Source organism: Thamnophis elegans, chromosome 12 (assembly GCF_009769535.1).
Source record: "Thamnophis elegans isolate rThaEle1 chromosome 12, rThaEle1.pri, whole genome shotgun sequence".
NCBI classification, from domain to species: domain Eukaryota; kingdom Metazoa; phylum Chordata; class Lepidosauria; order Squamata; family Colubridae; genus Thamnophis; species Thamnophis elegans.
In genome coordinates, this window is record NC_045552.1 from 54,250,270 (window position 1) to 54,275,107 (window position 24,838).

The 24,838-nt window shown below is 43.8% G+C and overlaps 2 protein-coding genes and 1 non-coding gene across 5 annotated transcripts; all 3 read left to right on the top strand.

The window, feature by feature from the left end:
* Positions 1–4,225: 4,225 nt before the first annotated feature.
* On the top strand, positions 4,226–15,739 carry UPF3B (UPF3B regulator of nonsense mediated mRNA decay). Of its 3 annotated transcripts, none has more exons than XM_032228009.1 (10): positions 4,226–4,593; positions 6,161–6,288; positions 6,450–6,556; positions 9,304–9,402; positions 9,897–10,007; positions 10,229–10,272; positions 11,180–11,368; positions 12,456–12,625; positions 13,650–13,956; positions 15,307–15,739. In XM_032228009.1, the coding sequence occupies exons 1-10, from the start codon at positions 4,435–4,437 to the stop codon at positions 15,451–15,453; spliced, it is 1,461 nt and encodes a 486-aa protein (XP_032083900.1). In that variant the 5' UTR covers positions 4,226–4,434; the 3' UTR covers positions 15,454–15,739. The 3 variants fall into 3 exon arrangements, with proteins under 3 accessions (XP_032083900.1, XP_032083899.1, XP_032083901.1); XM_032228008.1 differs by having other exon boundaries at positions 4,227–4,593; positions 12,447–12,625; XM_032228010.1 differs by having other exon boundaries at positions 4,227–4,593; positions 6,182–6,288; positions 12,447–12,625.
* A 3,224-nt stretch (positions 15,740–18,963) lies between these two features.
* RPL39 (ribosomal protein L39) lies at positions 18,964–23,136 on the top strand. The gene is made up of 3 exons (XM_032228678.1): positions 18,964–19,070; positions 20,978–21,081; positions 22,906–23,136. Exons 1-3 carry the CDS (start codon positions 19,068–19,070, stop codon positions 22,952–22,954), a joined length of 156 nt encoding a protein of 51 aa, XP_032084569.1. The 5' UTR covers positions 18,964–19,067; the 3' UTR covers positions 22,955–23,136.
* LOC116516273 lies at positions 22,026–22,157 on the top strand. Its single transcript, XR_004256332.1, has one exon. It is a non-coding gene; the product is annotated as a small nucleolar RNA SNORA69 (small nucleolar RNA).
* Positions 23,137–24,838: the final 1,702 nt, after the last annotated feature.

A 24,838-nucleotide genomic window follows, 5' to 3' on the forward strand; every position in this document is an offset into this window, starting at 1 on the left:
AAAAAACCCGGGTATCATTGAAGTCAGCAGTTGTCCTGATCATCCAATATCCATTTTCTCTTGTTTTGGATTAATGGGTTGTGTGAATCCACTTTTGAGTTTCATAGCTAAATGCTTAGCAAAATGGGTGATTCCAGCCAACTTTGGTTGATGCATTCACCCGTGGTTAAGCCATTCATTCTTAACGCAATGCATAAATTCTTCTTTTTTTTAATGCCTGAGAAACAAGATTTGCTGATTTACAGTAAAGGAAAAGAAACATTGTAAGGGGGTTGCCAAAAATCAAATTATTTTCTCCAGTTCAGATCCTAGGAGCTGCCTATCGGGGATTGTTGTTAGAGGCCCGTTCATTTCACCCGGCTGCTGCCCTGGGATTTTGGCAAACTCCCCCAAACGATACCAGATTTTTACAGGTAAGCACAAATAGTTAAGACCTGCGTGTGTGATGTGGCAGGTACTTGTCCATTTCAATTCTAAAAGTCCCAGCGCTCTTCAGATAAGCCGCTTGGGAAAGCCAAGGGAAATCACCAAAACCATTAAAAAAAAGCGAAAGTCAAAATATTTTGGACCTGTGATATGACACCCGTAAAAATATGGCATCTGTCACTTAATCCTCCAAGGAAAGATTGAAGGCAAATGAAGTCCAGGCACAAGGACATCATGGCTTCAAAATCTAAGGGAATAATTTGGACAAAATCCACTTTTTCATACGGCTGTTGATAAAAAACATGATTGCCAACACCCGATGATGGATATGGGCAGAACAACTTTTCAGTGTCTTTGTATCCTAGTTTGTGATCCCATTGGTCCTTGCTTGCAGGTGAATGGCGAGTGACATTGCATTCTCACGCCTGTTAGAACCTCCCCATTACCGGTAGTGGTTAGAATGCAGTATTGCAGGCTAACTCTGTCTACTGCCAAGAGTTCGATCCTGACCCGCTCAAGGTTGACTCAAAATAAGTGTTAGAAGGGACCTTGGAGGTCTTCTATTCCAACCTTCTGCTCAAGAGGGAAAGTCTATACTATTTCAGACAAATGGTTGCCCAATCTCTTCATTAGAAATCTCAGCTTCTATCCTTAAATCAGTAAAATGAAGACACAGATTGTTGGGGGCCACATGCTGATTCTGTAAAGGGCTCTAAAGCACTATGGGGCAGTATATAAGTCTAAGTGCTCTTGCTATCACCCAGACCCCAAAATTGTGTAGCATGAAGTATACAAATTCATAGCTCACTTTCTCACATTATGCTGCGCTGGCATGTTGCTTGTTTAACTTCAGGTCAGCATGTGGTTGGGCAAGATCCCAATCCTACGGTGGGTAAATAAACCATGCCTTCACTTCATGGGTGTTGGATTCAAGAAAGCCTATTGAAGCAAAATGTGCTAGACAAAGTAATGACTTCCATAGGACTTGTTTTAAAGATTGGGCACGCAATGCAATTGTTTCATTTCAGTTATGCCATGCAGATACAAAATTGAGACGAAAAGGGGGCAAATAGCAAGGGTGTGGTAGAAATACAATTGTTTTAAACAGAATTAACTTGAAGTAGTAGCGGTTGCTTATTTACTTACTTGTTTATTTGGCAGTGCTCTGGAAATCCTCAAGGGGCCATTACTCATTCCAACACCAACTTAAAAATGAGTCAGATCTACTCCTGGCTCCCACCTCGCTTACACTGTCCCCCAGTAGTTTACTTTGTGTAAGTATTATGGGGATTTCGAACCCAAGAAAACCCGAGCTTTTCTTTTAAAATGGTGATGTTTCATGAGAACAGCAATCAGGTGAGCTAAGAAACTGTAAATCCTGGAAAATATCCTCCCAATGTGCCTGTTTTTGGATTAATTCTGCAAGGGGAGAAGGTGGGATTTTAAAAGCATTATGGGAAATTATTGATTTCAATCCCCTTGGAAGTAAATCATGGCCTCTTCTAACACGAAACCCTCCAGGTGTGTAAACTGGAACTGTTTTATAACCTTTAGCTGGATATTACAACACTAAGGAATTAACATGCTGGCTGGGGAATTCTGGGAGATGAAGCTCACACCTCTTAAATGACTGAGAAACACTGGATTAAACACAATGGGAGATTCTAAGCCTTACTGGGACATCCTCAGAAATTCTAACTGTAATTATTTCTCTTTCTGCTAAATCAGGGCAACGGTGGCCCAATCACGTGACATCTACTGGACCAAGGTCAAATCCAAAGTGATCTGGAGAAGTGAGTATCACCAGATTCCCTTTCTCAAGCCATGGGTGCATTCCTGCAAGGTAAATCTCTTTCTTTCACTACAGATCCTCAAGCCACATGTGGAGTGGAAACATCTGGGAAACAATTTTCCGCTGCTACAGGAATTGCCTGCTTCCTATTGATGATTTTGCATATCTAATGGTTTTTAAAAAGGCTTAACTAAAGCAATTGTGTTATCTATTTTTACTGCCTGAAGGTAGCCTTGCTTAGAATCCTATTTTTCTGCTCCCAAGTTTGCAACACATTCACTGCACACGCTTGTTTTAGATGTTGTTTTATTTATATTAAATGCTTTGATGAAATAAAAGAATATCACGTCGTGGCTTTAGTCGATGTTCTCCAGACCCTGAAAAATAAAAGATAGGGAAAAAGAAGTCAAACAAAATCAAAACTCTGTCCGGTTTATTTGATGGAGTTATTGCACTCTATATTCCTATTAAGGTAAATCGTACAATTTTTCTACTCCACACATTTTAAGGATTACAAGCCTCTTTACAACTACAAATTTAGAAAAATAGAGTTTATTATTGGCTTTGCTGGTAAAACAGGGGTTAATTGCACCTCTAGGATCACAATAGTTCTTTGAAGAAAGTCCTAACTTTGAATTCTGAGTCTAATGACCAATTCTTTTTTTTTTAAAAAAGAAAAGCTCCCTTCCTGGAAAAGAGGCTGGCAGATATGAGTTCCTTCATCAGGATTTACCCCTTTTTACAATGATGATGCCATGCCCTTTTGCAACTGGGTTGCTTCCCCCAGAGAAGTTTCCTTCAAACTAACCTTAGGTCCATCTCCACAGACATTTTTTTCTCTCATCCAAGCTTTGTAGTCGTTTGCTGTCTTTATCAATTTTTTATCCTAAAGTTATAAGGCAGACGTCATGGGGAGAACAATAGGGGTGGGAGAAGAGATTTAAAAGAAAAAAAAAGATAAAAAAGATAGTTAGCTGTAAGGCAAAATTGCTATGAAGAGACACTGAATAAATGCCACATATCTTTACTATTCCCAAAATCAGAAACACAAATGACACCATTTTCCCCAAAATTAAAACCTCCCCAATATTTTGAGCTCATGCGCTAAAATAAGCCCACACATACATGTGTATGTAGATATGCATGTGTGTTTATTGTCATAGATCACACATACACACATATTTATACACACACATGCATGTGTATGTATGTGTGTTTGTGTGTATTGTCAGAGATCACAGACACACACACACACGTTCAGGAGGATGGGGACTGTAGTCCAGAGGGGGATGGGATTTGTAGTCCCAACCCCTCCGCACCGCGTCCACAGCTCCTCACCTTGCCGTTGTTCATATATCGCTGGATGTGGTAAGTGGCGAGCCCCGGGATGATCAGCCCCACGTACATAATAGCCGCCGAGGGAAGAATTTCGTACCACATCCCGACGAATCCCCGCTTCTATTGAACTTCTGCAGCAAGACGCACCGCGCATGCGCTGCGGCTCCTCCACCCCCAGCCGACACGGCCCGTTCTGACCTTCCAGTCCTCGGGCCCCCAGGATGCACCGCGCGGCGGGCCACTTCCGCTCGCCGTTGCTGTGGCAACGCCGCTCTAACGTCAGAAGGGGGTGCCTTTTTTTTTTAACAGAGAAAGACGAAGCGTTTTTTAAAAAAATTATAATTATGATCTCTTTTATTCTTTTGGTCGAGGTGTCCATATGAGCTGGAGAGTTATATATATAGAGATGATAATGCCGGTGTAGACCGAGGTTATTTTGATAGGGCTTACCACCGGCCTATACCGGAATGACGTCATCACGCGCCGCATCACGTGACGTTTCGCAACGTTCCTCCAGTTCGCGGAGCTGGGCGTGGCCTGCGCGTGACGCACCGGACCCTTCGCGGGTGGGCGTGGCCTGCGCGTGACGTACAGGCCACTTTGACATCCCTGTAAAAGGAAGGGTGGTGGTTGTTTTTCTTCCTCTGCCCCGAAGAGGCGCAAAGCATGCTGGGAAGTGGAGTCTCTGCCGGCCCTGGCCGGTCGCCGTGGCAACGCGCGGCCTGGCGGAGTCGCGCCGCCTGCCTGGTCGTGAGGAGGGCGCTGTGGCGTCGTGGCTTCCCTTCGGCTCTTCCCGCGAGAGGAGCGGGCTGACTCCGAGGCCCAGGAGGCAGGGAGGCCCGCGTACGCTGCCCCGACTGCCCACGGCGGCCACTACCATGAAGGAGGACAAGGAGAACGCCCGGCCGAAGGAGAAGCGCGGAGGGCCCCTCGCTCCCACCGGCCTCGGAGCAGCCATGGCCGGGGCGGACGCCAAGGCGGGCGGGGAGCCTGACCGCCTCGAGAGGCCCAAAGACAAGAAAGAGACGCTCAGTAAGGTGCGCCTGCGGGCCTGGAGGGGAGGGGAGAGAGATTCGGGGGCCCACCCCCACCCGGACCCCCGCGGGAGGGGCTAGGACTACAACTCCCATCACCCCCAGCTCGCTGATGTCGATGGACGGAGGGGAAAATTTTCGAGATATTCTTTCTTTGGCAAGAGTAGCAGCTCTGAGGTTGCTGTGCTGTTAGGGTTGTTGTCCTCATTAATAATAATGACAAATGATATTAATGATAATTGATAATGCTGTCCTGTATAATAATGATAAGTGGATAATATAATAATTAGTACCAGCAGTAATAATAGTATTAATAAGTGATAATAGTCATAATGATAATGATAAGTAATAATATTGATAATAAACAATGTAATAATGATAATATTAGTGTAGTATAGCCTTTATTGTCATTGTACATCATGTATACAACAAAATTGGTTATTGGTTATTATATTGATGATTGATGAGGGACACGGTGGCTCAGTGGCTAAGAAGATGAGCTTGTCGATCAGAAAGGTCGACAGTTCAAATCCCTAGTGCTGCATAACGCAGTGAGCTCCTGTTACTTGTCCCAGCTTCTGCCAACCTAGCAGTTTGGAAGCACGTAAAAAATGCAAGTAGATAAATAGGAAGGGAACAGCCTTCCGTGCGCCTTTGGCATTGAGTCATGCTGGCCACGTGACCACGGAGACGTCTTTGGACAGCGCTGGCTCTTCAGCTTTGAAATGGAGATGAGCACCGGGAGCTCACTCCATTACGCGGCGCTAGGGATTCAAACCACCAAACTGCTGACTTTTCTGATCAACAAGCTTTTTAGCCACCACGTCCCTAACAATAATAATAACAATAGCAGCTGTTATATATAGAGCCGAGGTGGCGCAGTGGTTAAATGCAGCACTGCAGGCTACTTCAGCTGACTGCAGTTCTGCAGTTTGGCTGTTCAAATCTCACCGGCTCAGGGTTGACTCAGCCTTCCATCCTTCCGAGGTGGGTAAAATGAGAACCCAGATTGTTGTTGGGGGAAATATGCTGACTCTGTAAACTGCTTAGAGAGGGCTGAAAGCCCTATGAAGCGGTATATAAGTCTAACTGCTATTGCTATTGCTATATGTTCCCCCCCCCCAGCCTGACATGATATAACTGTTTATGACAATGCTTCAAGCTGCACCTACTTTTAGTGAGCTGAGGATGTCAACATTGAGGGCTCCTTGGTGGCCTCTGAGCTTGGTGGTTTTCTTGCAGATATTTCATGACCCGACTATGTAACATCATCAGTGCTGGAAGGGAGGGTTATACATAGGATATACGTAGATTAAGCTATTAGATCCAGGAAGGATTCCACAGTATCATTCTAAATAAAATGAAGAACGCAACACCTCTGTGGACGAATATTTTCATTCGGTGGTATGCTGGCCTCTGAAGTTAATTTTTATTATAAATAATAGGGGAGAGGAAATAAATTTTTAATTAAATTACTTGATAGTTTGCTTTAATGTGTTTGTTTTATTTGTTTTGCTACAAAAAGCCGCGTTTTTAAAAAATGCTTTCTGATGTTTCACCTGTTGTAAAGGATGAAACATTTTTCTTCAAGGTAGTGATTCGACGCCTTCCTCCCAGCTTGACCAAGGAACAGCTTGAAGAACATCTCCAGCCGCTGCCAGAGCACGATTATTTTGAATTCTTTTCAAATGACTCTAGGTAAAAAATAAATTAAAAAAGGGAACTTTTGGACTGTGTTGCACGTAACGATGGCATGTCACGTCCGTCTTTCAGTTTTTACACCCTTCTGTGTTGTGTATAATTATAATCACCACCCAGCAACGTTTTCTTAAACATTGCCATTTTTTGTCCTTCTGCAGTTTGTATCCTCACATGTTTTCCAGAGCATACATCAACTTTAAAAACCAAGAAGACATAGTTCTGTTCAGGGATCGCTTTGATGGTTATGTTTTTATTGATCACAAAGGCAAGTAAGCCTACAATTATCATATCTCTGTTGTTCATATATATAGATATATATATAGATATATTGGCAAACTTTTGTACAATAAATATACTGTAATTCTGGAACCACCTATTTGCTTCCATGCCATAACTGAGTTAAGATTTTTAACATGTAGCTCAGAATGTACACAGTTACACAGCCACAACCTTACTAATCTGACGTGGTAGAGGTTTATTAGCAGGGAAGAGCCCTTAGGACCGTGATGGCAAACTTATGGCATGCGTGCTGGAAGTGGCACGCAGAGTCATCTCTCCGGGCACGCCAGCCGTTGCCTGTTGCTCTTCCGGGTTCTGGCACGCACATGCACCCCGGTCAGCTGGTCTTCGCACATGTGGGGCCACTGGAAACCGGAAGCTCCCTGGCATGCATGCGCATACTGGGAAGCTGAGCTTCCGGTTTCCGGTGCATGCATACATGCCAGAAAGCTGATCTTTGCACACACATGCGTGCCAGAAACCAGAAAACCAAGTGACTCTGGTTTTCACTCACACAAACCAGAAAACCAAGTGACTCTGGTTTTCACTCACACATGCGTGCCAGAAACCAGAAGCTCAGCTTCCTGGTGCATGCATGTGCACAGGTGAAATGCCCTTCCGGTTCTGGTGCCCACCTGCACTCAGTGCCAAAAAGGTTAGCCAACACTGCCGTAGGTGTCATTAATACCTCAGTGCTCAGCACAGTTTTTCTGAAACTATTGCATCGGATTTGGTTTCAAATAAGTCATTTTAGAATTGCAGCATAAACTAAAATTGGATGCTTGGTTGTTTAAAATGTCTGTTCTAATTTGGATTAATTGTACTCTTTGGAACATACAAGCTGCACAAGGGAATATGGATTTTAGGAAGAGGTTTAAGTTGTGCTAACTTCTTATTGGGGATCTGGACTAGCCTAAAATCCCATCTGTTTGGGGACGATTGGTGGGGGGGATTAATAGAGAAGTTTATACAGTCAAATAAGTGCCCCAATTTCCTTGCTTGGGATTCTGTTTTAGCTTCTTTTGGTTTTAAAGGTAGATAAAGCTGGCTGGCTTTGCCGATCCAGATACATTTTTTTTAAAAAGGCATCAGTTCAGGAATTTTGTTTTGAGATCCAAACTGTATGGTACTCGTAGCCTTTCTGAACTTAAAACTGGCATAGTGGAAATATTTTTCCCGGCAATAGTTACGCAATATCAGAAACATTTTAGGGTTTACCATAGATCTTGAAGAAATTATGCTGGGAGAGGCACACCAGCAGCCACTGACTGGCCCTGTAGGATCATGCTACTTTTTATTTATTTCTTTATTTCTTTTGCTTATTTATCATTTTTCATGCAGCCAAAATTACTTTACAAATCATTTATGTTAGGTTATAGTCATTGTTGTTCAAAAGCATTTTATTCAGTAAGCCCAAACACCCATCTATTATAAATGTATGCGTTTGTATTATCTCACCACTGGCCTGTATATTATGAAAGCATCATAAAATAATTGGAAACGTGCCGCAGTTTAAAGTTAGCTTGCCCAGCGTAATTCCCACCCATCAGAATGTAAGCAATCGTGCTCCGTGCGATGCATTTCGGCTAGTTGAAAGAGAATGGTGGACAAGGCCATTCACACAATGAGGAATGTCTCGTGTGAAGTCATCCTTTATTCAACTTACTTTGTAGCCTTCCATTCACGACCAGTTGGCCCAGCGGCCCATTTAAAGTCACAGCAGTTCTGAAGGAACGGTTCCTTAATGCCCAGTTCTCAAAGTGCAACACCCACAGGGTCCTGCATTCAAAATTCAGCCTCTTGGCATTTCACACACATGTTCACTTCCTCTGCCTCTCCTTCATTTTTGCCCTTTTGCCATCCTGAACAGTGGCAATCCTTGGGGGCTCCAGAGCCAGCATTGCTGGGACTGAAGAAGAGAGCCAAGGCGTTCATCCAGAAACCCCCACGCCCAGCCCTGGTCTTGGGAAAGAGTTCCATTTCAAGCCCTGCACCGCAGCTAGTACCCCAGCAGAAAGACTCAGCTGCCCTTGCCACACTACTGTGCTCCACAGGCCCTGCTACACCCACCCACCCACGCACTCCAGCTGACCATCATCTTTCTCCTACCCTGTTCCTCCGAAAATAAGACCTCCCCAGATAATAAGCCCAATTGGGCTATTGAGCTAATGTGTTATAATAAGCCCTCCCCTAAAACATTTAACCGCATGCGCAGCTGGTCCCCGTCATTTCCTGGGGGAGGAAGGGGGGAACATGCTCCTGCCATCCACTCCGAACGGCCTCACGGAGGCCACTCCTGTAAACCCTAGCTACCATGCCTCTTCTCTTAGTGGCAGCCGCAAAAAGAGCAGAAGGCCCAGCGGCTCTGAGGCTGGCAAGTGTGTGCTAGAAACAGAGACAGAACATCTGGTCCTCTCTGGATTAGCTGATCCATGGGCCACAGGCTGAAGTTAAGGAACCTCCTGCGCCTGAAAAATAATACCTCCCTGAAATAAGACCCTGTCTTGTTTTCGGGAAAACACAGTATTGCTGGCAAGGTGTGTCAGGCCTGGCCCTATGCGAGGCAGCTGCCTGTCTGTGCCAGCCCTTCTTCCCAAGACCACACATGCGTACCTCTCTCCAAACCGCACGCTCTGCTTCGGAAATCTGTTCAATGCAACCAACAGCCACTGTTTCCCTTCCTTAACGCAGTTCTTTTGTTTTACAAAAAACGTTATTTGTACGTACAAACAGGTCTTGAATATCCCGCCATCGTGGAATTTGCTCCGTTTCAAAAAGCTGCCAAAAAGAAGAGTAAGAAAAAGGATGCCAAAGCTGGAACCATTGATGATGGTTAGTAGCGATAGTGCTGGGTTGTTCTCTCCCCTTAAAATTAATTTCAACCAAGGGAGCTTGGGAATTTCTGGTTGCAGTTCCTGTATACAGCCAGGCTCAAAATTTCCAGATAAGGGAATTCATGAGCATGATTATTTGGATTATGTTGGTGTCTAATCTGCTGGAACTCGTCCATCAAGTCTGTGCCCCTTTTATTGTCTGCAACGTTCAGTCTCTTTAACCAGCAAATAAATAAATATTCTCCTCCTGAATCGTGTGCTGCGTGATCAGGAAAAGAACAATTTTATCATTGAACATGAATGTGGTAATGGAAGCTTTGCCACATAAATTGTTGCTGTGGATGAGAGAACATGAAATTGTGTGAGACCCAAAGACAATAGAGGCCATATATCTAACACCCCTGCAGGCTGGCTGTTATCGCAGGCTTTATAATTTTTAATTTTTTAAAAAACCTGTGTATTTATAATCTGTATGTGATGATCGTTCCTTAGATCCAGAATATAAGAAGTTTTTAGAAAGCTACAGTGCTGATGATGAAAAATTAACATCTACTCCCGAGACTTTATTAGAAGAAATAGAGGCCAGAAATAAAGAATTAATAGGTATGTTCTTAATATATTCAACACATCTATAACCACTGTTCGCCTCACATTAGTGGCAGTTTATCTAATATGGAAAGTAAAGTTTCTAAAATCCTCTTTGCAGCCACATTATAGAGACAGATGCCTTACATGTATTCATTTTGATAATATTTTTGCAGTAATTTCAGTTGATGCCTTTTAAAAATACAAACACCAACACTTTCTTTTTCTTAACTCTTTAGCCAAAAAGACAACTCCTCTGTTGAACTTCCTGAAGAATAAGCAGGTGATGATAATTCCTTAGTTATAACTTATTTATGATCTACTGCTCAGTGTGCACATGTATTTAAAGAAATAATGTCAAACTTTACTCAGTCATGAGTAAATACTAATAATATTGAGCTTTCTAATCTTGTTCTGGGGAGTTATGCTCAAGTTTTCTTTGGATAGAAAATCCACCTCCCCTCCCCCCCAAAAAAATGTTTTGAAATTACCTTTCCTACCCATGTCCTGGTTTAATCCCTCCAAATTTCTCCTTGTGCACGTACTGTGTTTCCCTGAAAATAAGACAGGGTCTTATTTTCTTTTGACCCCCAAAATAAGCACTTGGCCTTATTTTTGGGGAAGTCTTATTATTTTTGAGGTGCAGGAGGCCCCTTAATGTCAGTCCATGGCCCACGGATCAGCTGATCTAGAGAGGACTGGAGGTTCTGTCTCTGGCACACTCTTGCCAACCCTAGCATCGCTGGGCCTGCTGCTATTTTTGCAGCCGCCACTAAGAGAAGGGGTGCGGGAGCTAGGGTTTATGGGAGCGGCCTCCATGAGGCCATTCCACATGGATGGCAGGTGCATGTGGGATGCGTGGGGCATGTCCCCCCCCCCCATTTCCCCTACCAGGAAATGACAGGGACCACTGTGCATGCGTTTAAATATTTTAGGGGAGGGCTTATTTTCGTGGGAGGGCTTATTTTAGCGCATGCGCTCAAAAGCCCGATCGGGCTTCTTATCCAGGGAGGTCTTATTTTCGAGAAAGCCGGGTATGTTTTTAAAGAGAGATAATTATTTTAGTGTTTAAATACTTTACTTTGTAACTTAATAATGTTTCTTATTTTAGAAACAAAATACTTGCGATTGAAATCAAGTTAGGTGATGCTTTTGGTTTGGAAAAATGTAACTTTGTGGTTCCTTTGCAGAGGCTTAGAGAAGAGAAACGAGAGGAAAGGCGGAGGCGGGAACTAGAGAGGAAAAGACAAAGGGAAGAAGAAAGAAGGAAGTGGAAAGAAGAAGAAAGAAGAAAGCGAAAAGAAGCTGAAAAAACAAAGAAAGTGGAAAGGTGTCCAGAGAAGGAAAGGGACAAATCAAAGGATGAACCAAAGATTAAGGTATAACTTCTTTCCTGTAGGATAAATAACTTAAGAGCACCATGTGCCTGGTGTATATCTGTAGAATATGATAGCTAATCCAATGTAATTTAGGAGCACAATGGAACTCAGTGGAGAATATCTGAAGTTAAAAGACTTAAGGTGTGTTATACAGATACAGATTAACAGAGTTGGAAGGGACCTTGTAGGTCATCTAGTCCAACCTCCCGCCCAAGCAGGAGACCCTATACCATCCCCGACAAATGACAGTCCAGTCTCTTCTTGAAAGCCTCCAGCGATGAAGCTCCCACAACTTCCGACGTTAACTTCTGTTCCATCGGTTGATCACTCTCACTCAGAAAATTCCTCCTTGTTTCTAGGTTGAATCTCTCCTCAATCACTTTCCATCCATTATTCCTTCTCTGGACTTCAGATGCCTTGGATAATAGCTTGACCCCCTCCTCTCTGTGGCAGCCCCTCAGATATTGGAAGACTGCTCTCATGTCTCCCCTGGTCCTTCTCTCCACTAGATTAGCCTGGCCCAGTTCCTGTAACCATTACATTTAAGTCCTTTGTAATTCATAGATACGGAAATGTCATTAAGATAGCTGTACCACATAGTGCAGAGCACTATCTGATACATTTTTTAATTTAGAGTAGGATCCACTCTTGATTATAGCAACTAGGTTGGCACCCAGTGCTAAATTTTAGTCTGTTCTGTTGAGTTTTGGCTTAACGCGATCCATTAGCCAGTCTTTCCAGATGATTTTGCAAAAATAGGATAAAGGAAGCCGTAGTTTAGCACTGCGTATGCATCCAGCCATTTCCTTGTGGACATAACTAATTTAGAAGATGAGTATGAAGTGGCTCAGTCAAAGCCTTAAACCCCTTCACACTGCTTTGACCAGAGGGGAAAAAATGCAAGAATTACACCTTCAATTGTTTTAAGACCTCACGTATGTCTGTGAGGAAGAACAATCTATTATGGAAATAACTGATCATGTTATATTTAATCCTGTCAGTAGTCGGTCAAATTGCTAGCCTAGCTTAGCATAGAGAATCCATCTAGTAAGGAGGACTAAATTTGTTTTTTTCCTAGCTACTTAAGAAGCCAGAAAGGGATGAAAGAGATTTTGAAAAAAAGGAAAAGGCCAAGAGACTGGAGAAAGAGAATCTGAGGGAAGACAAGATCGCCAGCCCAATTGGCAGCGTGCCAGCCAAGCGCTCTGACGGTGAAGCTAAAGAGGAAAAGACCAAAAAACCTGTCTACCCACTGCAGTACGTATCCTTGTTTCTCAGACCATGCTGGTTATTTTGGTGCCTCCCCCCCCCCCCCCAAAATTCACCTTATGGAGTTCATACTAAAATGTAATCACTGTTTGATCTACCTCACCAAAGTAACTTTGAAGATTGTCAATTTAATTTAGAGTGTCTATGGAGATTCTCAGTCACCCATATCACGGCTATCCCAATAAATATAAATCCTTCCATTCCCCACCTTTCAGTCAGAGCTGAAGAAGCTTCTTGGATGAGAAAAGAAGCATCTTCAAAGAAAAAACAAGAAAGTCCAGGTGCCTCTTGAAAAAAAGCACCTTTGGGTTAACTTACTGTGTGAATTATAAATTCCAAAATGTGAACTCTGGATAGGAAATACATGATAAGCATACACCATTTTTCAGTACTCTAATTTGGAAACCTACTGTCAACTCGTAAAGCATCCCTGGCCTGCTCTCGAGTTGCCATAGGCAGGGTGGGGGAGAACTGACTGAGCAGCTCAGCAGCCACTATCAGAAGCACATTCCACGGATACCTTTCTTAAGGCTGTATCCCAGGTTACCAGAGCCAGCTGGAGAAGCATGTTTTCTACAGCCCACGATAGTACTCCTATTGGAGAATGTGATTTATGACACACCCTGGGAGGAGGGGGAAACAGGGTCATAAGTGGGTCGTAAATTATGTGCGGCAGAGCTGACTTCACTTCAATACTGCTGACATGTTGCTCCTAATAAATAACTGGCTTTCTTTTGAAACTTGGTTCGAGGCTCATGAGTTAATTAGGGCATTCATTGGAACCCTGACATCTATGCTGAAGAGTAGAGCTGTATAAAACGTGAAGCTTTCAATTTCTAATGTCTTTTTGTGTTATTCATATACACGATCAAGGAATCTGTTGCAAGACCCTTTTTAAAAAATAAAATAAAAAAGAAATATTCCATTGGGAATTGCGTTCAAAATACAGGCTGTTCAACGAACAAACGAGGAGGAGGCTGTCCCTCTTAATCCTCTATGTCTTTGCGTTCAGATTCGAAGACGAGTGCGGGAAAGACTATCGAGAGAGAGAATACGACCGTGATAGAGACTACGAGAGAATTCAGCGGGATAAACTCCGGCGCCAAGAGGAAGACCGGCGGCGGCAGAAAGAACGCTTCGAGAAAGAGAAAGTGTTCCGGAGGAAAGAGGACGACGTGAAAAGGGAACGCGACTCCTTGCGAGAAAAAGGGAAAAGAGCTGACTTCATGGAGTACGTGGGCAACCCAGAGAAAACGGAGAAGGGGACCAAGGAGGACAAAAGGGACGATTTGGCCAAGAAAGACCGGATTCGGAACAAGGTGCTTGTCCTAGTTGTTTTTTTTTAATGTACCATATTTTTGGAGTATAAGACGCACACACACCCTTAAAAAAGGGTGAATATTTGGGTGCGTCTTATACACCGAATGTAGCCCCACCCGCCTGCCAGCCCCCACCCTTTGGCCTCTGCCTCCCAGCAGTTTGCCTCCTTTCAGCCAACGGCCTGTTTCAGCTTCAGCCCAGCCTGATTAGCATAAGCAGCTGATTGTCGGTTGGATCAGCCTCCCGACCGTCAGCTGTTTCAGGCTGTGGGATTGCCGTAGCCTATTGCTGCCTCCATGCATCCCATTTCCCGCCCATTCCGATCCCCGCCGCTGCAAGGAGGCAAATTGCTGGGAGGCAGAGGCAGAATTTTTTTTCCTTGTGCTAATCAGGCTATGCTGAAACTGAAACTGGCTGTTTGCTGCAAGGAGGCTGCAAGTTGCTGGGAGGCGGAGGCAGATTTCCCCGCCCCTTGTTTTCCTCCCCAAAAGCTAGGTGCATCTTGAATTGAATTGAATTGAATTTTATTATTTGTATGCCGCCCTTCTCCGGGAGGGACTCAGGGCGGCGAACAACTCAAAAGGGGAAAAGGGGAACATAGAACAGAATACAAGTAATTAAAATAGGCAAGAATCACACAACCACACAAGTCGAGAGGGGAGGGGAACTCATCAACCCCAGGCCTGCCGGCAAAGCCAGGTTTTGACGGCTTTTCGGAAGGCCTGGAGAGAGGTGAGGGTCCGAATCCCTGCAGGGAGTTCGTTCCAGCAGGTGGCATTGGCTAGTAGACGGAACCCGGAGGAGGCCAACCCTGTGTGATCTAATGGGTCTTTGGGAGGTAATTGGCAGCAGGCGGTCTCTCAAGTCTTATACTTTGGAGCATCTTATACTCCGAAAAATATGGTATTTATTCAATTTCTTTAGCCACCTGTCTCAGAGGCTGCCCAGAAGCTTCCAAAGGAGGAGAGGTTGCAGCCCCTCCCTACTCCGAAGATTGGCATCGCTCCCTCCTCTGGGAATCACAGATTAAAGGGGAGGGGTCAGGTCAATCGACCCCTCAGCTTCTGGGGACCCCAGCCCCATTTGGCTGGAGGGGCGGAGGCAAAGCCTTGCTCAGAGTCACCCCTTCCTGATCCTGCCTCTCTTAAGGAGGAGGACTAAGGTCCAGCAGGGTAACAAGGATGCCTAAAATGGAGAAAGTGCACCAAAAGTCTCCATTATTTCATTTGGGGGAATAAGGGAAAGAGCAGAGCAGGGTCTCCAAACTCAGCCACTTTAGGACTTGTAGACTTCAACTCCCAGAATTCCCCAGCCAGCCATCCGGTCCAACGTTCTTCTTGTCGTTTCAGGACCGACCAGCCATGCAGCTCTACCAACCCGGAGCCCGGAGCCGAAGCCGTTTATCCGCGTACGACGAAAGCTCCCCCAAGTCATGCGACCAAGGAGCAGATAAAAATCTGGAGCTTGAGGCTAGTAACTTGAAAGAAGAAGTGTGACGGCTTCACCTGCACTCACGAAACTAGCAGCCAAAGAGGATGAACTGTACAGTCCAGAAGTGCCTTGGGGAAGAGGAGGAGGAGGAGGAGGAAGAGAGCAGAGAAAACTATGCTTTGGGACGTATCTGGTTTCCAAGCCATGTGCAGAGTCAAAACCCAACCTTGTGTTCGGCCGACGCATTTGCCATTAAGAGACCGCAGCAGCAGCCTCAGAAAAGGACGGTGGGCTCCCCGCAGCCCAGTACCAAGCGCTGTCTTTGAAATAATAAAAGCCACCAAAACAGTGTTTTGCCCTTCAGATCCAGTCCTTGGGATCCGCACCAGGGTTTAATTGAGGTTGGATCACGGCCGTCCCAGAATTCCGCATGATTGACTGCAGCGGGAGCAAAAACGCTGTCATAAACGTTAAGTCGCGCGCGCGAGAGCCAATCTTTTTTTTTTCTTTTTGCGCTTCTAACAAAAACTATTCCCCCCCCCCAGAGGGTAGCTTTGCGTTTTCTGTGCTTCGCGGGAGGTTTCGTGCAGCCTGAACGAAAGTGCTGACATTAGACACGGATTTTTTAAAATAATAATAATATGCAGCTTTTTGTTTTAAAGGCAGCCGTACCCATCTTTAATTGACCCTCCGCTTTTCTGAACGCCACCTAAGAAAACGTTTTCTTTCTGTTTCGGTTCAGAACTTTCTTCTTCAGTGCAGTAAGGCAGCCATCCCGGCCTTTCCCCGTCCGTCTCTCTCGGATTGCTTTTCCTGGCTCTGCAGGGAATCTGGGGAGAATGGGATGGACGGGGGGGGGGGGGGGGCTGTGGAAGAGCTCCCAGCAACAGACAGGGGTTTTCCTTTATGCTAATCCAACACAGTCATTTTATATTTAATAAAACCCTGTCCATTTATACATGTTTTAAAGTATCATTTTGTGTTCTGACCCCCCTCGTCCCACACCAAAGCACACCAAGACAAAAATACTGCAAGGATTTATTAACACACAGCTTGGCAGCAATCCAGCACAGTCCAGGCCTTGGCAGCAATCCTGCACAGACTAACCTTGGCAGCAATCCAGCCTGCCAAGCTAGCCACAAGAGTTCTCCAACTTTAGTGAATACGTTGACTCCTGCAAAGGGCGTCTGAACAATCATTCCTTTTATAGTCTTGAGAGGAGCCTAATTACCACCAGCTGAGTGCAATCATCTCCTGTAACTGCATAACTGCTTCTTACGCCTATTAGCTCTTCGTTGCCGGGCATCCAGGAACAACTCCCTTGGCTCCTCCCCACTGCTCCAATGCATGACGTCAGGATCACACTCCCTTGTCTCCTCCCCACTGGTCCAAGGCTCAGGCGCCTCCTGGTGGCCAACCAGTTTCTCTGCGCCCTGCTCGGAGTCGGAACCCTGTCCAAGGTCCTCCAGAGCCGACTCATAGGGCCCCTCACTGTCGGAGTCTGGTGGCAGCTCCAACGGCTCCTGCTGGGCCACAACAATTTTGTACGTCATGAGTTGGGGAAAGTGCAGTCAAACATAGAAGGTGCATATACACGTCCCAGCATAATGATGTGGTCTGGATCAGAAGTTTAAGTCTTCTGAGCTTTTGGAGTCCTCCTCAGGGATGTGTGCTTTGGGCTATTCCAGACTTCGTATTTATGTGGTGGCTTCCTATTGGTTGATTGGTGTGTTGATGGCCAGCGATTGGCTGTCGTTTTCCTCGCGCTGCCAAGTCCTCGGCTCCTAAGTACTTGATAGGCTGGTGGTATATCAGCACACCTGTTGACTGAACAGGGGCCGGTTTCCCAGGCTTCACTCACTTCCCTGGCTGTTTTTGTCCCTTGTCGTCCAACAATCTTAGTAGCTGCAAAATTGAAGTAAGTATGTTAGTTGCAAAATACAGTCTGTTTTTCTCTGGAAATGGTTTGTGAAAGGAAAATGGAAGTGCCTGATCTTTTTCATCAAGGATGGTGCATACGAAAAAATGCCCCGCCGTCGGCTGATGGCATTTTCCAAATTACTAACTTTGTGTTTTGTTTCTTCCACCCGCTAGAAGTCATTGTTCCCATCTCATAATTTTTACACTTGGCATAGAAAAGACCCATTAGTTTTGAGAACAGTTACCACAAACCCCTTGGTCCATCTACAAAGTCAAGACCCCAAGTCAAAAAGTCGAGAATTCTAGCTCCAAAGGTTTCAGTTTCAAACCATCCCACCCTAAGTCCAAAGGCCAAAACCCCCAAGGTCAAATGTCATGTCCCCGTTTCTAAGGTGATGAACCTAGCCCCATTGTAATCACCTGACGGGTGGGTGGGTGGGATGTCCAGACCTTCGAGAACTTCCAGACCACTCGATCAACCTTGTTGTAACTTCAAACAGTCGCTAAATGAGTGGTTGTTAACCAAGGACTATCGGTATTAGGCCTCACTGGGCAGAATATTTCACACATCTTGCTGGTGAGAGAGAGAGGTGTAATTGTGGCTACCTATTGTCTTTTTATTCACTAATCCATGCAAAAAATAACACATTTTGTATTGTCCATTTCCCTGTTTTCCTTCTTCCATCCACTAGAGATCACTGCTCCCACCCTGTATTTTTAGTCTTTGTACAAAAAAAAAGACAGTTTCTGTGTTAAAAATGGTTACCTCCGATCCCTTGATCCACCTAGCGTAAGATTATTATCCACTTTGGCTGGCGCTGAATGCTTTTAACAGGCAGTATCAGGAATTAAATAGTGGAGGGCGGGAGCTTCTCCTTGGAAACTATGTGGTTATATATTCCATCAGACTTGACATAGAACAGGATTGCCAGCTCAAGAATGATTTTACAAACCCAAAAATAAATAAAAAGTATTTTTTTTTTAAATCTGCAGATCGTTTGGTTGCTTGGGAAAAAGCTAGCAGCTTTCTCCAGCGAATGACCTTCAAATCCGTTGGATCTCCAGGCAGCATTTGTCTGGCTGTTGCAGCCAAAGCACACTTGGGAATAAACGAGAAATGATCCTTTTTTATATAATTTTTTTTTTAATGGAAACTAACAAGAGAACAGAAACAGCGAAAACTTGCTCAAGCAGAGACCTACTTCAAAGCCATTGCCTGCCTAATTGTCATGCCAACAAAAAAAGGCTTAATTCGCCATTAAGGTTTGATCGCATGCCTTTGATCATAAGATCAGTGACCATATAAATATGGTACATAAACAAAATCCCTGGGGAATTTTAGGAATCAGCCTGCAAAACCTTCAATTTGCAAAATCAGAAACCAATGAATTATTGCATGGTAGCAAATACAACTGATGAGCACATCCACACAGGCAGTAGGAACACTGAATAAGATAAAACAAAAATCCATGAACACGCCAGGATCCCACTTCAATTCAATACGTTTTTTTACTATTATTGTTTTGTTTTGTTTTGAAATCCTGCAGTAAACCGTTTTTGACCTTCGCGGCGTTACCTGCGTGAAAACCTTGCAATACCACCTGGAGACGCCGAGCGGGCGGCGCTATCGCCACCGAGTCGACTTTCTAGCCTTCACAGGAAACCCCCTCGACTGCTTTTTCCCGTCATCCCGCGCGCCGCTTCCCTTTGCCTTTCTCTTCGTCTGCTGCCGTTGTATAGCCGGTGGCCGCGTCGGACGATGGTGAGTCTATCCGTCGCAATCCTCCTTCGCGGAGTTGTTTGGGAACCCGTTTCCCCGGGCCGGTTCTTTCGGAGGGCCTCCCGCGAAAAGCCCCCAGTTCAATTTCGGAAATTGGGAACCGTGGATAAAAGCTTGGGGGGGGGGGACTGCCCGGTTAAGGCCTGCCCGCCACTTGAATGGGGGACTTGTTTGTAGGCCTCTCTTTAACCATAGAGTTGCCCTTCTCGGTGGAAAAGGCGATTCGAAGCGCTTTAAAGGAAAGGACTGGATGGGATTTAATAGATCCGAGTAAAGGTTGGCTGGATTCCGCCCCCCGACCCAATTTTACGTATAAAGAGCCAGTTTGGTGTCGCAGGGATGATACTGGCTTAGAAATGGGGGGGGGGTGTCCAAACTTGGCAACTTTTATGATTTGAGGACTCTCAGAATAGATGAATTGCTGGCTGGAGAATTCTGGGAATTGAAGTCCACAAGTCTTCTATTTGCCAAATGTGGCACTTAGAAGAAGACATTGAGTTTTGCCAAAAAAGGTTCTGAGTTCTCAGATAAACAATCTAAACAGATTGGATTTGGGAGTCCAATTGGGTTAGACTAGAAGACCTCCAAGGTCCCTTCCAACTCAATTCTGAGTCCTTCTGGCTATGAGTTTTAGTCCTCCTTTAGCTGGGTGATTTGAGGTCAGTACCTTCCCCCCCCCCTCTCTCCAACCCACCTCACAGTGTTGTTGTGGAGAAAAAAATGGGCACGCAGGCAGGCGCATTAGATATGTTCCTTGAGTGAAGTATTTCAAAAAGGGGGTTAAAATATCAATATCGTCTTGCAAAAGTGTGGAATCCCTTTTCTGTTGCCACCTGCAGCTTGTGTATCTCAGCAGGCTGAAATCCGTAGGGTTAGGCTTGGCGCTTTCATATTGCTGTGAAACGCAGTGGCGAAGTGTGTTTTGTGTGGCACATTTTAGTGCCAAGCAATTATTTCATTTGTTTATTTATTAGAATTTGTCCAAACAAAAATGAGAACAAGAATAAAAGGGGGAAAAAATTACAATGACAGGGACGATAGGCATATTAGTGCTCTTATGCATGCCCCCTTTACTAATAATGTTGGCACTTTTAAAAGACTGGAATAACCATTAAGTAAATGGCAATTAGAAATATAAATTCGATATATATTTCTAAGTAACTCGGAGGTAATTTGTTTATTCGTTGGTTTAGGTATCTTGTGGGTGTATGGCCCATCTCAGAAATAATAAAAACTTGAACGTTTTGTTTTGCTGCTTCTTTGATGTTTTAGTGTGTATGGAGGGAGACCAGACTTCCCTGTGTGGGAAACCTGTTTGCCCAGTTCATTTTCCTCTTTCAGCTGGGAATCTACTTCTACTCGCTGTTGTGCATAATCCAGCCAGGTAGCCGCAGTTTAGATGAGCTGCAACTAAATAGGTTTTGCTCCAAAGTGTGCCAGCAATTCACAGGATCATGAGTTGGAAAAGGAAGAGTGGTGCGGTGGCCTAGAGGGGGAGCTCTCGCTTCACAATCAGGAGGCTGTGAGTTCGATCCTAGGAAGGAGGCAGATATTTCTCTCTCTCGGCACAATAAGAATATATCTGCTTAATATAACTCCGCATTGGCAACAGGAAGGACAGCTGGCCAGTCAGCACTGAGCTCCATTCAGTTGCCCAGATTACCCCCCCAAGGGATTGTGAGGTCGTTAAAAGAAGATTATGAGTTGGCAAGAGATCTTGGAGATCCACTTCCTTGCCCAATAGAGGAATCCCCTTCATTTGCACCCACAAAAAAAAAAAAGAGTCCATCACCTCCCAAGGCAATCAGACATTGTTGGAAGCCTCTCTTAATGTTTTTGAACGTTTATCTTGGCTACCACTTAAATTGTTTTCGATGTTCCTTCTCCAGTCGTCCCACAAGACTTTCAAAATCAAGCGGTTCCTCGCTAAGAAGCAGAAGCAGAACCGACCCATTCCACAGTGGATTCGCATGAAAACGGGCAATAAGATCAGGTAAAGCTCTCGCGAGGGCAGACTTCAAATCCCTTTTATAGTTGCCTGCCCACTGTCAGATCCCACTAGCGATTTCGTTGGGATTTTTATATTTTGGAAGACAACTGGGCTCGAGCTCAGATGCATCCTTCTTTTAAATCAGCCCCTTCATGAACCTTCAGGTGGTTCGTTGTCCCCCAAATATTAATTATGTGACAAATTTAACAAATTCTATTTGACCAATTCTGCTACAAATAATAACATTAAGCTGACTTTGTCTGAGCCCATGTTTACAACTGGCCTAACTACATTATAAAGGGACACGGTGGCTTAAGATGCTGAGCTTGTCAATCAGAAAGGTTGGTGGTTCGAATCCCTTGCGCTGCGTAATGGAGTGAGCTCCCGTTATTTGTCCCAGCTTCTGCCAACCTAGCAGTTTGAAAGCATGCAAAAAATGCAAGTAGAAAAATAGGAACCACCTTTGGTAGGAAGGTTACAGTGTTCCATGCGCCTTCGGCGTTGAGTCATGCCGGCCACATGACCATGGAGACGTCTTCGGACAGCGCTGGCTCTTTGGCTTTGAAACAGATGAGCACCGCCCCCTAGTGTCACGAACAACTAGCACATATGTGCGGAGGGAACCTTTACCATTACCTATTAACTGTATTATACTCATGTGCCTCCGAGTATCAAACCGACTTTCTAATAAATCCTCTTATCTATTTTTCCTCCATTTCATCATCTGTTCTGTTTTCCCGATTTTCCTTGCTACACCCTTCTCATCCTTCTGCTTCTTTTCACATAAACACCCTTCTCTGTGCAAAACGAAACACATTTTGACATTTGTGTTCATCCAGTATTTATTTTCTCTCTGGCCCTGAAGTTTTGAAATCTGTTCCCAGGACACAGGAGCGAAGATTACATTCTTAAAAGGAAATTCTATTTTCTTAAAAGGAAAGTTAATTGAAGCAGGTGGCAATTGCAGGGTTCCTTTATATGGAAACACTGCCATAATCCTGCTGAGAGCAATTCTGTTACATAGGATTTGATTTCTCCTCCATCCTGGTGAAATTAACCTCCTTTTAACAGTGACAAGCGTTATGAGGAAAACACAGAACAGTTTTCATCTCTCAAATGTAACTTTTGGAGTAACATTTAAGAAAAGTTTTTCTGTGATGTAAGCCGTGGGAATTTAGATTTATTGATTGTTTTATCTATCAGGGCCTCCAGCCTCTTAACAAAGTTTGTAGATAATACAGCACAAATTTAAAAAAAAATCTACATGTTGAAAAAAAAGAATTGTTGGAGGAGGTAACTGAATAATTGGGAAGCCTCTTAAATGTGCATCTTCACCACTAAAGGAAATTAGTATATAGATTTTTTTTTAAGCAATCACCTGGATCAATCTGGATAAATCACTGAATTTTAATCTAAAAGGCTGATTAGCTGATCTGGTCAACTCAAATTGGATGATTGCCTAGTAACATCCCCTCTCTTAATGCTTTAATTCTGGGCTTAATTTTTTTAGGGGGTGGGGGACATTTTGGGATGCAGACCTTGCAATGGGCTCTGTCCCTGTGCTTCCATTTCATAAGGCCTTTTATAAAAGCAGATTGTGTTGAAAAATGAATACAAGAGGGGGTTTTTTTTGTGCGCATTTAAATGAGGAAAGGGGTTTACCAATTGACGTGGGAAAACTATTCTCCTTCTGCTTTCTAAAGGAGACCCTCCAGATTAAAGCCCCTAGTTTAGCTGCTTGCTGTTGGCTTCTTTGCAATTCAGGTTTCAGTCGGTTAGACGCTCCGAGCTGTGCCTCGCTTACTAATTGTGCTTCTTTTGTTCCAGATACAATTCCAAAAGGCGTCATTGGAGAAGGACCAAGCTGGGCCTGTAAAAGGGAAGCAGCTGCAAACCACACCATGTCCGTCTTGACAGCCATCCTCTTGTGCCCCAGGATGGCTCCCTTCTTAACAAAGCCGTATTTTCAAGACTGAATCTCTGTATTTTTTCCCCTCCTTTCACATTTTTATTTCCGCAAAGAGGTTCCCAAAGGAATTAAAACCAAATAATCTGGGGTTTTTTTGTGTGTGTGTACGTGTTTTGTGTTAACTCTCAGGGTAGCTACGTTGGCTGAATTCTTGCTGCCAGAAGAGAGAGATGTTCATTCATAATCAGGAGAATAGTTCATTTCAAATTCGGTTTGGATTTACTGCTTTATATCCACTTAGTTCTTTTTTTTAATTACTTTTTTTTAAAAAATATACTTTTTTATTTTCCATTTTCATTAAGTACAAGTACTTAATACTTGTATTAAGTAGTAATTACATCAATTCCTCTTGTCATCAACGCCCAGAAAGATAAAAATCCATTATTAGCTCTTCTGCTCTCCATACACCTCTTTCTTCTACCTCTCTCCTACCTCCTTTCTTCCCTCCATCATCCTTTTCTACTCTACTTCCCCTTCCTTTCTCCTTCTCCTCTCTCTTCATTCCACTCCTCCTTATCCTCCTCATCTTCCCCCCCTTACCCTCTCTCCTATCCCTCTCTTCCTATCTTTCCTCTCTCCTCTGTTTCCCACTCTTCCTCTCATTGATGTATTTCAGCTTCTGAGCAAACTCCATTCTATGTTGATGGTATTTATGCTTCCATGTCAATATACTTAACATAACTTAATTTTAAAGAAAAAATAAGAGAAAACAGTATACATGTGCAATCATATTACATTAAGATCTAACACCCTCATCAAGCCTAATATACATCCCTCCCTCCCACCCTCCCCTCCAACCCCCCCCAGCCTTCCCCACCCTCCCAACTTCCCAGCACCCATACACAGTATAAATCTTTAACAAAAACAGTCTAAAATATATTTGAAAAAAGAATAAAAAATTGATAACATCTTTACATTGAGCTTAGCTCCTCCTTGCGAGGCTAACTTAAAACAATTTATATCATTCCTGATCTTAATCATAAGCTATCTGGAATTTCTTAGTCCCATATTAATTTTGTATATAATCAATCCATTTTTTCCAGTCTCATTTATATCTCTCGTTTGAATGATCCACTTAGTCCTAAAGGGAAGCGTTGTCAGAATAGAAAAGACTGCAGCTGCCCGAATCACTAGCCTGAAACAAGCAAGCAGGAAACCATACCAAACAAATAATGTGAGAATATTTGTCAACTGTCCAGAGTCGTTTGCTGAGATGGGCAGCCATAGAAATCAAATAAATTTCAGTTTGGGAATAACATTGTTTCAAAGTGATGGTGGGATTAACTAAGAAAACTCTAGCCAGAAACCGAGGAAGGGAAAAATAACGTAAATATAATTTTTATACAGTCTGCAAGCTGTTAACGGGAGGCAAAAATTGTTTTTGCGGTGTTTAATGAAAGAAAATGCTGCTTAATTGCAGTCTCTTTAAACTTAATGCCCGTTTAACCAGAATCCTTAATGAAGCTGTTATGAAATAATTTCCTGAAGAGTTGCATTTAATAGGGATTCACCATATCAACAAAGCAATAATTTACAAAATACCAGAATTATAAGAAAGTACCAGGCAATAGACTTAACTCTGAGAGATGATGGGCTAATAATGATTTAGAGGATTTAACTACCTACGGTGAAGAGGCTTAGAGAGATGGAAAGTCATGATTGAATGTGAGTCAATTTCAAAGACAACAAAACTTGTTTTAATCAGATACATTCGTGGGATAAACGCCTTGTCCCTCCAAGAGACTATACATGTTAAGACATGGTTTAATTAATCATCATTTGTTCCGAATG

Bases quoted from the DNA above. Each gene is read 5' to 3' on its own strand.
- UPF3B (XM_032228008.1), top strand. From the start codon at position 4,435: ATGAAGGAGGACAAGGAGAACGCCCGGCCGAAGGAGAAGCGCGGAGGG. The intron at 9,403-9,896 runs GTTAGTAGCGAT...ATCGTTCCTTAG, and splicing joins AGCTGGAACCATTGATGATG to ATCCAGAATATAAGAAGTTT. The intron at 12,626-13,649 runs GTACGTATCCTT...CTTTGCGTTCAG, and splicing joins AAACCTGTCTACCCACTGCA to ATTCGAAGACGAGTGCGGGA.
- RPL39 (XM_032228678.1), top strand. The intron at 21,082-22,905 runs GTAAAGCTCTCG...CTTTTGTTCCAG, and splicing joins AAAACGGGCAATAAGATCAG to ATACAATTCCAAAAGGCGTC.